The following is a 13,432-nucleotide window of genomic DNA, read 5'->3' on the forward strand; positions in this document are numbered from 1 at the left end:
ATCAGAACACCAGTCCCGGGTTAGGAAAAAAAAACAAAACCTCCCTGAACAGCAGAGGCTAAAATATTGCATAAATTCTAACAACTTGCACAGATTTGTGGTTTCTTTTCAAATAGTCCACAAGCCGCATAAAGACTGCTGGCTTGCACCAGGAGCGACATTGTTATTGCATATTTTCTGAGGTATGACTTTCAAAATGTTAGACGTTTTTCAAAAGTCTTTTTTAAACTTGTTTACTTTGAAGTCATGTGAAGATGCGAGTCTCCAAACTCTGAAGTGGGGATGAAAACCAAAGCAGACTCTCACCTGTCTCATTGCTGTTTCACCGATCTTATCCGAGTGCTTTCTGATACTCTCCAGGAAGTCTTTCAGGTCCGACATAGAGATCTCCTTGATCTCCTCACGGAGTTTAGGCAGCGTCTCAGCCATGATCTGACAGAAGCGATACTGGCTCACTCTGGGAATATAAATGTTCTCCAGTTGCTCCATGGTTTTCAGCGCAGCATAGTATCTGGTACAGAGAATGTGAAAGTTAATGTCAGTAGTGAAAGTTAATGTCAAGTGTCATACTGTCAAATACTGTCATAAATGTCAAGTTTCTCATTTTTCAAATCAAATTGCAAGTCAAATATCAATTGTAATTTCCAAAATCATTCCCAGTGCATACATGAATAAGAGAATATACTTATTCCACAATGTCTATCTGAGCATTTTACCAAAGATACCATTAGAAAAAGCCCACCTGTAGCCAGAGACCCCAGAGTAAAAAAAGTGTTGCACATGTAGCAGTTTGATACGATGCTTCACGTAGCTCAGAGGGAGCACATGTTAGCATTCACACTCCCTGATTGGAAGCTGATATTAATACTCAGCATATACGTCCGCCCCTAATGCCAAGATCTTCTTTGGTAATCTTTTGAGTATTTAGATAGCGGCTGTGCATCTGGGAGGAGTTCCTGTGGACTCATGATAGTGTTTGGTAGTCTGTCACAATACCTGTAACTTCTCATTAAGGAAACATTTCTCATAAAATAGTAATATATTTTAATCATCTAGAAGAGTCGACTAGAGCTGGAAACCTGAACAATCATTTTCTTCCTAATAATGTTAACAGCATTTATTGTGATGACACCTTTATTCCACTTGGCTTTAACATACCGCCATAAACTATGCATGTCGCACTGAATCCAGATCAGTGCCCTTCCCAGGAAGCGTTACTGAGAAAGCATCCCTGTGTGAATGTAGCAGGCCTAAACCCGGTCATTAGCAAGTGGGAGCGAACCGCATATAAACGCGAGTACACGCTGTGCTAATTGCCTCCATTTGGAGGAGGCCTGAGATGGGTGCACTGGTGTGGGCTACTGCTGTGAAGAAGGGCACATACAAGGTCAATTGTCCTTGCGTTTGAATGGGTTACTCATTTATGATCTGTTATGACCGGCTGGGACGAGGCTGAGGCACAAAGGAGAGTCATTATTTTGAGGTTCATTGTGACCTCGTGTTGACCCTGTGGCTCTTCTCTGAATGTGGCTTAACATCCTTTAGTTGTTTTTTCTAAACTAAAGCAACGTGACCAATACGGCCCAATATCAACTGAGCCTCGTCAACAAAGTGGTGAGGGAGAAAACCTTGTTATAAGAATGTGACGAGTCAAAGATTATTACCTTTTGGATTCGAGCTGCTCCTTTAATTTGCTGTACATTTCCAAAACTGTATGAAGGAGACAGAAATGAGGACAAAACAAAACAGTAAATTTACAATCAACAAAAACACACAATGTGATACAGTAATGATAAATAAAGATGAGATCAGTTTCTAAAGGAAACGGCTTTGCATTGACTGAAAGTACAAGAGTTTTGAAAAAGTGTTCGAAACATTTTGACCCCATCCTTTTTTCCTTTTAACGTGTTTCAGTTTTTCTTTTGTGTAAAACGGTAAAATTACAAGCACAGGGTTCTTCTTTAAACCTCCTACCAGTGACACCTATGTAATTACTATGACAGCTTGAAGACTTTAAGATAAATCAAAGACTGGCTGAATGCGTGTTGTGATGTCGTCGCACGACTCGGCACAAATCTGCAGAGGATTGGGCGATTTTTAAGAGTTTGTCTGTTAAATTCTATAATCACAATATCATGGAGGAACTAAGAAATGGGACTAGAATAAAACTGGAAGCTAACATATGAAAATATAGTATTGTGAGCTAGTTAGCTAGTCAAGTGCATTAATACTGGCAAAAATACATAATATATAATATTTCCAGTGGACGAATCAGTCGTAGTCCAGCTCCTTATACGTTAAAATCCTCAACAGATATTCAGCGATTCGTTGGCCAGCATATTGCCTATAAGTTGTATTTTCATTTCTCTTCATGTTTCTTTTCTCCCAGCGTGTTTTATCTCATTTTCCAAGTAGTAGTAGTTTCATATGTATCTGTGCTGTTGTAAGTTGTTGTCAGTTAACTTGCCTAGTCAAAATGCAGTTGTGCATCATGCTACCGTGAAGCATGTTTAGTTTATATATATCTATGTATATATATATATATATATATATATATATATATATACATACACACACACACACACATATATACATACAGAACATTACACATAGAACAGAACATTCTCATGTAGGTAGAGATTAAACTCTTCAAAAGTTTTTTTACTTACATTTACAGCATGTGACAGACTCCCTTATCCAGAGCAACGTACATACATGCATAAATCTCTAACATTGAATACATTAATTGGTATGTACTATATGTATAAACTAAATGTACTTCATGATAGCATTAGTGCAGTTAACATATTGTGCATAGCTGCATTTAGTTATTTGTACAGCACTTTTAACCATTCACATTGTCTCAAAGCAGCTTTACAGAAGTGTAGAAACAGAATAAATGTACTGATGAATTGTAAGTAATGATGGTCAGTAAGACCACCATAAGATTTTAGTTCAGATCTGAGTTCTATCACTACACACTTATTACGTTTGTCATATTGCAATAAAATGGGATGTAGTAAAATGTATGAAAGGTGTGTGTGTGTGTGTGTGTGTGTTGTACCAGGGATACAGAGCTGCAGTTTCTCGACTGTGATGGCCATGTTCCTCTGCTGAATCCTGCAGCGAATCACCTCTTCTGTCTGAGCTGTCACCTTACATAAGGGAAGGTCAAAGAGAACAGAGCAGTCATAATTAATAAGACAGTTTGCTCCATCCACACTATTGTCCCATCTTTTCTAACAGCAAAGGCGTTCACAAAAGCCCTAGCGTACCGTACCTCTCGCCCGGCGTCTTGAAGTCTTCGATTGGTGTCGGTCACTTGGCCCTTAGAACATAAGATCACTTTTGTTAGACAAATCAGCACACAATGGCCTGTTGTAGCTGCTCATTCTCATAATCAGATCATGCTTGATGGGGAGTCAAGAACAAAGGAGTGCAAATTCTAATTAAAATGTGCAGCGGGAACTTGAACTTTTGGTCTGTGCCGAGCTATTAAGCGCAATAATCATTCATGACAGCCCTTTTTAACAGATTCTGTGACAAACTTCTCAATTCTACTTGGGATTTTTCAAACTCTGTTTGCTCCTCCGGTTCTGTCAAACAATTCAAATCAACGACCCAATTGACCACTGGTCCCTTCTCCATAACCTCAATGAGCTCTATGAGCTATTCATTGTCTGGCACTAGAATTATTTTTGCTGGACGGGTGGGTGATTGAGAGCAAACGTGGATGCGCCGCAGTGGTACAGGTGCAGGAACCGCTTGCCCGAGGACTTTCCCACATAGGACATCACATTGGGTCAGCTTAATAAGAGGCGGCATTTCAGGATTTATTAAAAATCTCATTATTCCTCATACAATCAGGGGTCAGTGATCCTGGTGATGCAGAGTCTGCCCTCGTTATCTGAGTATGCTTTATATAATTAAAAGCGTCGATGATCCACTCCTGAACAACTTTCCCTCTACAAAGTGTAAAGAGAGCTAAAGAGTATTGGCCTATGTTTCAGCTCACAGCTAATACTCTAATAATACTAATTTTTTTTCCTACAGTTTAGAAGTTACAGTTTTTACCATGAACTTACTGCTGCAAGTGACAAAGTTTTTTATTGAATGAATAATATATAATAATAATATTTTAAATGCAGCATCAATGGACTTTAAAGACTAACATGTTTAAAAGAATCACATAATGAATCACTGATAGACCGAGACAGCAAAGTGCATAAAGGGTTCTGAGCTATTAAACACAAGGGTTAGGAGTTCATAAACCCAAACAAACAACCAGTGAAGAAAGACACCTCCAGCGGAAAGGTTCAAAGACTCGTCTGCTGAACAGCATTCGGTGTGACGTGCAAGATAAAGAAAATGTGTGTAAAGAATTGAGGGGCACTACAAAATAATCATATTAATACGTCCCTTAATTCTTCACACACACACACACACACACACACACACACACACACACACACACACACACAGTATCTGACAGAAGTAAGTACACCCTTCACATTTTCATAAATATTTTATATCTTTTGAGACCAAGATAAACTTATTTGGTTCAGATGGTGTCAAACGTGTGTGAAGGCAACCAGGTGAGGAAGACAAAAGGAGGACTCTTGTCTCCAGTCAAGCACGGTGGTGGGAGTGTCATGGTCTGGGGCTGCATGAGTTCTGCATGCACTGGGGAGCTACAGTTCATTGAGCAAACCCTGAAAGCCAACATGTACTGTGACATACTGAAGCAGAGCATGAATCCCCTCCCAGGGCAGTATTCCAACATAACAACCCCAAACACACCTCCAAGATGAACACTGCCTCGCCAAAGAAGCTGAGGGTAAAGGTGATGGACTGGGCAAGCATGTCTCCAGACCTAAACCCTATTGAGTACCTGTAGGGCATGATCAAACTGAAGGTGGAGGAGCGCAAAATATCTAACATCCACCAGCTGTGATGTCATCAAGGAGAAGTGGAAGAGGGCTCCAATGGCAGCCTGTGACGCTCTGGTGAACTCCATGCCCAAAAGGGTCACGGCAGTGCTGGAAAATAATGGTGGCTCCATAAAATATGGACACTTTGGGCCCAATTTTCACTTAGGGGTGGACTCACTTTTTTGGCCAGAAATTAATGGCTGTGTGTAGAGTTATTTTGAGGGGACAGTAAATGTACACCGTTGCACAAACCGTACACACACTACTGTACACCGTTGCACAAACCGTACACACACTACTGTACACCGTTGTACAAACCGTACACACACTACTGTACACCGTTGTACAAGCCGTACACACACTACTGTACACCGTTGTACAAACCGTACACACACTACTGTACACCGTTGTACAAACCGTACACACACTACTGTACACCTCGGTGTTATACTAGACAGTAACTTGTCTTTTAAAAATCATATCGCCCATACTACCAAAACAGCCTTCTTCCACCTTAGAAACATTGCCAAGCTGAGAAACATCCTGTCTGTATCTGATGCTGAGAAGCTAGTTGATGCCTTCATGACCTCTAGACTGGACTATTGTAATGCATTACTAGGTGGTTGTCCTGCATCTTTAATAAATAGGTTACAGTTAGTCCAAAATGCAGCTGCCAGAGTTCTCACTAGGACAAGAAAGTATGACCTTTAACCCCAATGTTATCATCTCTACACTGGCTACCTGTTAGGTATAGAATTGACTACAAACTGCTGCTACTTACGTACAAGGCTCTTAATGGTTTAGCTCCCATGTATCTAACTAGTCTTCTAACACGTTACAATCCTTCACGCTCTCTGAGATCACAAAACTCAGGACTTCTGCTAGTTCCCAGAATATCTAAGTCTACTAAAGGTGGTAGAGCATTTTCTTATTTAGCTCCCAAACTTTGGAATAGTCTTCCTGATAGTGTTCGGGGCTCAGACACACTTTCCCAGTTTAAATGTAGATTGAAAACTCATCTCTTTAGTCAGGCGTACACATAATACATCCCATAATATCATGCACCAGTACATCAGACCAGCACATTTTTATGAACGGCAGATATGTTAATCCCTTTCCACTGCTTTTCTCTTTGTACCCATCCCGAGGCATCCAGACACTGTACCGGCTCCCATCGTCCTTTGTGGGACGAAGCCTTTGGACGTCCACTGAGCCGAGGCCGACTCTAAGAATCCTGAGACATCTCCAGTTAGACTCTGTGGTACTCAGGAGATCAGAAGTCCTTGAACCTCACACCAATACAACATTTAACTGACTGTATATTACAATCACACCCCCAGTGTCACCCATATGAGGATGGGTTCCCCCTTGAGTCCGGTTCCTCTCAAGGTTTCTTCCTTTACCAATTTAAGGCAGTTTTTCCTTGCCACTGCTGCCTGAGTCACCTCAGACTTGCTCATAGGGGAATAAATACATACACATTGTGAACTATATACATCTAATAATAACCTAGAATTTTTATTCTGTTAATTCTTATTTCTTTTATTATTCATTATTTCCTTTATCATTAATTATGTTTACCTTCTGCTCTGTGTTTATGTTCTGTAAAGCTGCTCTGAGACAAAGTCTATTGTAAAAAGCGCTATACAAATAAACTTGTATTGAATTGAATACACCGTTGTACAAACTGTACACACACACTACTTTACACTGTTATACAAACTGTACACACACTACTTTACACTGTTATACAAACTGTACACACACTACTGTACACCGTTGTACAAACCGTACACACTACTTTGGAGCACAGTCATTTCTTCAGTGTTGTCACATGAAAAGATATAATAAAATATTTACAAAAATGTGAGGGGTGCACTTACTTCTGTCAGATGTATATTGTTACATGCCATGTATTTTGTAGGTTCTAACCCTTAGGTAGTAGGTTCTAACCCTTAGGTAGTAGGTTCTAACCCTTAGGTAATAGGTTCTAACCCTTAGGTAATAGGTTCTAACCCTTAGGTAGTAGGTTCTAAACCTTTGAACAGGATGATGAGCATAAAATGTTCAGTGATGAAGGCAAAGGCAAATGCAAATGTAGGACCTGAAAGACCTTCCCAAGTTTTTTTGTGATTGTTGGTTTACAATGTGATTTTGGAGCTGCATAAAAAACCTACAACCTGTCATGTTACCAAGAAACCACCACAAGGTACCAGGATGTCCGTGTGTGATGCTGACGACTGTTTAAAAAAGTGTAAAGTCTCTTTATAGGAAAGAACACCATATCAGCATTTCTAGGTTTTGGCACCTTAACACAAAGGTGGTCTAAAGTCGAGTCTGCACTACTGCCCCAACCGCTCTGCACTACTGCCCCAACCGCTCTGCACTACTGCCCCAACTGCCCTTAGAGAAAATAAAACAATACCTTCTGACCCATCAGTATCAACTATTGTAAATGGTGTAGAATAGTAAGACAAAAATATATAAACCTTATCAGGTTTTTGTCACATTGTAAAAGACAAAATGTAAAATTCACCCTATAAAATCACTGGAAACATAAATCACTCTGGAAATGAATGAAGACTGAATCCCAACTTAATCCCCTGCCCTGAAGCCGCTGCCCATTCTGAAGCTGAGAAGAGTTACAGACTATTTGGACTGACGTTTAGACTTGATTAACTTTCAGAACAAAGGCAGATTTTTTTGGTATTAATATTTTTGTAGTGTCCCTTACTGCTGTACGGGTAGCAAAACTTCATATGTTCCTATTACACACTAATGTTATCCGGAGAGTTTTGTCCTATAAGAAAAATGGATATTTAACATCTCAGATTAAAAGTAAATTCATGCCCACTTCACACAATTTTCTTTAAAAATGTAATTTACATGACGGTTCAGAATCACACATTCTTCATGAATAAAAGACTTTTTTTTAGATCACGTTCACAAAAAATTGCATATTATCTGTTTGTCTTGATCTCCATTTACCAGGATTTCTTTACTGTTTGTATGCAAATTAATATCCATTGAAGCATCAAACACATTTGTTAAATGTCCCCAAAATTCAGAAGGGAGTCTGTTAATAATAATAATAATAATAATAATAATAATAATAATAATAATAATAATATTTTTTTTTAAATAATAAGATTGTGATAAAAACTACATTTTCTTCTGTATTTAGTTTTGCACTGAATAATCTATTTAACATAACAGACGTTCACAACTTGTCCACAAGACTCAATCAGAACAACAGAATTTACCCAAATGAACCAGTGCAAAAGTTTACACACCCTCCATTATTAAGTGCGTTTTGTTACCTGGATGTTTTGTGGGATTGTTTTTGTGCCTCCTTTATGAAAATCTACTTGAATCTGCAACCACAGGATTATACACAGATCTCTTACAGTCCTACCAGTGAAGAGACATTTAATTCCGTTCTACGATTGCTGCACTCATGTTCATGCAGTAAATACATAAGGGCTTTGTCTGAAGGTGTGTTTTGATGACGTCAAATGAGGAATCTTGTACAAAATGTGTGTAAAATCTGAGGTAATGTTTAAAAATAGAAAGCTTCTTCGAGCTTCTGGGTTAATTTCTGCAATCGCAACATCAGGGAATCAGAGACATCTCATCGTCTCTATGGATGTCCATCTTACCCGAGTGCCATTTTTGAGAATGTTTGAAATTAAATGTCCTTCTTACCATCAGCTTCTCTGCGTCTGCCCGGACTTTGAGGAGCTCTGTGATGGCATCAACAAAACCTTGATGGTGGAAGTTACACATCTTCTCGATCTCTCGGTCATGGTTACGAATTCTGGCATCCAGTTTTTCCATAAACCGCTTGTGTGCATTCGGCTGGTCATCATACACGGATCTGAAACAACAAAATAAGTAAATAAGTTTTGTCTTTATTATTTTATTATGCCTTTATTAAAATATAGATAAATTAATTGTGTCCACAAGAGTTTGCTAACACTTTTAAAAGATCCATATCAAAAAGGAAAAAAGTTTGATGAAAAGGAGCGCAAACAGAGTTCCGTAGTGCTTCTGTGGCATGACTGGAACGTGGGACACCAAGCAAAACTCCAACAGCTGAAGTGAGAAAGGGACGTAAAACTAAATGTAGTGTGTTTAGGGTTGCAAGCGATATTTCTCTTGTAAGTATGAGCTGCTAAACTGACTGAATGTGTTCTTGATATTTAGATAAATGAGGAAAATGATCACTAGAATCCAACACATATCTAGTGCCAGCTCTGTGTTCTGCATGCTCGAGTGAGTTTCGTCACTTATACACACACTTGGCAAAAGGACTGTTTACCTTTTTCCTTTGCTGTTCTTCTGACCAGTCAGTAAAAGAGGTTCATGAGACCAAACACAACCCTCAGCTAAAGTTATTTTATCATGAAGCCAAACAGAAACTGATTCAAATTTAGTGAACTGTGAAGTGAAAGTGCACCAGACCCCTGCTCGGAGTGGTGGTCGATTCTACAGAACATCCATCAGCATTACTGTTATCTTCCATCCTGGTTGAATACAAGCTGGAATGGCAAATGAACAGGTGTTTCATGCTGTGTGGAAGGTAACGTTTGTGTGGAGTGTTCTTCACCTCTCTGGCTGTGACTCAGATGCTCCAGATGGCCATGCACAGGGTCAGGCTCACTGCAGGATGGAGGTTACATGACATCTGAACTACCAAACAAAATTGATCAAACCCACAACCATAATCCCACAGTAATCTGTATTTAATCTAAAACAACAACAAAGGATTTGGAAAAGGAAAGCATTTTTTGAACAATAGCATGTCAGAGATTCCATTTCAGAAATGTCATATCACAGCACCAAACTTTTGCCGGAGCTCCGAAGATTCAATATGGTTAAGATTATTTCTTTTATTCTCAGTAAGTCCCAGAGTATGTGAAATGTTTGACAGAACAAGCACTAACATTGGGTAAATCCTATTTTCCCTGAAGCGCACCCTCACTCAGTACTGCACAGACAAGGCAAATTAGTCAATTAACGCTCCAAGAGCACCACCTTGTGGATTCTCCAGAAGATACATTTAAATACCTTTGGATTGCATCACACTTAAATTGTAGATAAAAGGTTTAAATTAATAAATCTGTATGATAAATGATCTGATGCAGAAGATATATATATATATATATCTAGGTTAGCTCTTTGGATGGGTAACGAATGCGACCATTGATCACTATTAGGCGATTAGGCAGTAAGACTAAATACCCTATTGCCCTACTTCTGGTTGAAACTCTCATCACACTGAAACTCCTCCCTGTTCACAGCCTTGTTGACAGGTCAAGAGGGAAACAGCCAAAGTCAAATTCAAATATAATTCAAATAAGAAAGACGTCTTAAAAAGCAGAAATGGCTGAATCTGCCAAAGCAGAACACCATGTCACCATGACAGAAACCTGAAGTCTCAGTTGGCAAAAAACTCCCTGAACCTGGACAGCCAAAGATCTTCTAATCTTTATAGTAAATAAGTCATCTGTGCCTGAGTAAATGAGTCATCTGTGCCAGGCTCCCCGTGACCCGAGAAGTTCGGAGAAGCGGTAGAAAATGAATGAATGAAAGTCATCTGTCTGGTTTTCTTTCTGATGTGGAGTAGGAAAGATCTACAAATGAAGACAATAAAATTTAAGTTCTGAGATGATACACGTGTTAGCAGTTTTGCTTGAACCACTTAGAAGTCTCTACATACAATATTAATGAGAAAAGGAAAATGATCTGCTATAAAATGTACTAGCCCAAGTGTTCTGCTGAATAATGCATGAGCTTTCTTTAGCTAGGGATTGTGGGTCTGAGTCCTATCAGTGGTTAAGTCTCTCAGTTACTGATCAGAAGGTCGGTGGTTCAAACCCCAGCACTGCTTAGCTGCCACTCTGCTCCAGGGCCGACCCTGTGCTCCGACTTTAACTTCCTAAGCTGGGATACGTCAAAATATGAATTGACACTGTAAAGTATTTGTCACAAGTTCTTCTTCAAAATAAAAGCCCGTGATTGTGGTTTGCTGTAATTTGCCTGTCAAAAGCTCATGCAAATAATGCAGCGCTTCACACACAACACCAGACAGATATAAAATACAGTCAAGTCTGCCAATGTGAACCAGTGTATGAAATATAGACAGCTAAGGCATCATACTTAAAACTGTATGTTATGGTGATTAAATCTAAATCTATCTATTAATAAAAAGTAGATTTATTTACACAACCGCACGCTTCAGTTGTCCATCCTGATTGGTCCGAAGCTGTTTGATTATATTAGTAGTGAGTACTTTATGGTGAACTCACAGACAACTGAAGAACAATGAATGATTGAGGAGGTTAAACCCTTGCTGTGCTGACTAAACATAACCCAAACTGTCTGGTTCAGGTACACGCCACACTGGACTGCACTTCCCCTGGGCATGTTTCCACACAGGAAGTGAAGTCGTAGTGGGTCAGGCTGCAGGTGTTTCCTGAGAATCCTGTGTGGCTTTTGTTCCAAAGGCAGTACAAATTGATGAAGGCTCAGTTTCAACAGAGTAACATATATACTTTTCAATCTTCACCCCTGAACAAATTTACAGTTAGTCTTGTACAAAAAAAAAGACTCATTAATCTGCAATTTGGATATTTAGTAAACAACATAAGACCTACTGTACTTTGCTAAGGTCTAGCATCCTATTATTTATTTGTGTACATTTGTTATAGATTTATTATAAATCGGTGGTTAATTTCTGTAATTTGATTGGAAGAGAAGAATTCCAAGAGTGTGTATATTTCCCATAACTGCTGACATGTTTTTAGTTTCCAAACATTTACTTCAGTAGTATTAGCATCTGCAGACAGGAGCGTCTGTGAGCTTGTGTATCCAGAAGGGGGCGCAGTGTTTTAAAAAAAGAGACTGACTGGCTTCACGTGACATGGAGGAATAATGTGATAGCCTTCACTCTCCTGGACTCGTATGATAATGAGGACCTTCCTGTAATGAGGATAAAAACAGTGGGGAAAATATATCAACATATTTAATAGACATCTCTCTGCTTTCTCAGCATGCACACTGCCTTCCACGAGACAACTGACTGTAAGGAATAGATGAATCTGCTGTTGCCAAAGCAACACTTTCTTACATTTTTTCTACATTTCGATTTTACATGAAGCGTAAATGTCACCTGGCAAACATGGACATTTCTCCATTACTCAATAAATGATTCAACATGCCTACAGCTTTTTTCCTGTAAAACATCCTCTCTGAAACATTTATTTAGAAATGCTGAAACCAGAGGTCCTGTTCCTCACACCCTGACTTCCTGTCTAAGTTGTAGCGTCCGTTCATGGAGAGAGATAGCAAGCATCAACAGCACCTCTGTCCCAACACTTCCTCCTTCCTGTTATTGCCAAGAGCAAAAAAGACATTTCGTCCTGTCTTGTCTCAAAGTAAAAGAAAAAAACACAGAAACTTTTCATTCAGTTACAGGCAGTTTGCATGCAGAAAACACAGAAGCACTCAAACACTATAAATTAGCTGTTTAAAACAAACTACAACAAATGACAAATAGGTTAGTGACAATAACCAAGTATTTATTTAGTTCAGCTACAAAATTCTAAAAGCTATATTAGGGCTGGGTAATATAACGATTTTACCAATTAACGCGAATGTGTAGTTTATGTCGATTTGTTTGATTGAAAATCGGTTTTCTCTTTAACATCCACTGACGCTCCCCTCTGGGCTCCCGTAGTTTGCGCATCAGCCATAGAGATGTAAGGAATAAACTCTTCATGGAATTTTGTTAAAGGAAAATAATCAATGATGGAGTGGTATAAAAGTTATTATCCTATCCTTCCATGATTTCACTATTTAGTGGCAGAATTTCTTTAAAAATAAAGCAGCTTTCTGCAAATTCGGGCAAAGACGAGACATGCGACGTGTCGACACATTCAGCCAAAGACCTCCTCAGAACACAATGTGGAAATTGGCTAACACAGAAAATCATTTAAAGGAGCAGTGCACGATCTCTGAAAGCCAGCGTTGACATTTGAAATCACCAAAACAAACACGCCCCTAACCCAATTGGGTGTGACCCCTGTTTTGATAGCTCCGCCCACACATATGTAACCCAGGCAACTATTATGGTGGAACCTGCTGGGGCAGCTGGCCGAGGGGATATTTTTATCAGTAAAAATTTCTAAAAATTAATTACCACTCCGTTACTTCTCTCCAATGCTGGAAAGCTGATCCTATATGAACACGGGTCTGGCTTCTTGCCTTATCGTAAGCCTTTTATAGCTTTTCGTTTTTATCCACCATGTCACTGTTTCAATCGCTTTCGGCTAACGTCAGACATGCACACTGTACACTCTCTCCACCGCACTTTGAGAAGACACGCCCCTTACTGCTCATTGGCTACAGTTTGTTTTGTGTCGGCCGACTCAGTTTTCTGAAGCGTTATTGAAACATTGTGCACCTTTAATGTGGGTCTCAAATGGTAGTAGTTTAAA

At 39.3% G+C, this 13,432-nt stretch overlaps 1 protein-coding gene across 7 annotated transcripts in view; it reads right to left on the reverse strand.

Annotated features, from left to right (window-relative positions):
* Positions 1 to 13,432, reverse strand: part of exoc6 (exocyst complex component 6) — a 42,948-nt gene that overhangs the window by 23,947 nt on the left and 5,569 nt on the right. For all 7 annotated transcript variants that reach the window (XM_047817252.1, XM_047817256.1, XM_047817255.1 and 4 more), the window contains exons 2-6: positions 8,637 to 8,808; positions 3,281 to 3,328; positions 3,065 to 3,155; positions 1,665 to 1,710; positions 307 to 511 (exon numbers count right to left, since the gene is read on the reverse strand). In XM_047817252.1, the coding sequence (XP_047673208.1) occupies positions 307 to 511; positions 1,665 to 1,710; positions 3,065 to 3,155; positions 3,281 to 3,328; positions 8,637 to 8,808 (562 nt within the window). The remainder of the gene's footprint in view (positions 1 to 306; positions 512 to 1,664; positions 1,711 to 3,064; positions 3,156 to 3,280; positions 3,329 to 8,636; positions 8,809 to 13,432) is intronic.

Source organism: Tachysurus fulvidraco, chromosome 8 (assembly GCF_022655615.1).
Source record: "Tachysurus fulvidraco isolate hzauxx_2018 chromosome 8, HZAU_PFXX_2.0, whole genome shotgun sequence".
In the NCBI taxonomy this organism is placed as follows: domain Eukaryota; kingdom Metazoa; phylum Chordata; class Actinopteri; order Siluriformes; family Bagridae; genus Tachysurus; species Tachysurus fulvidraco.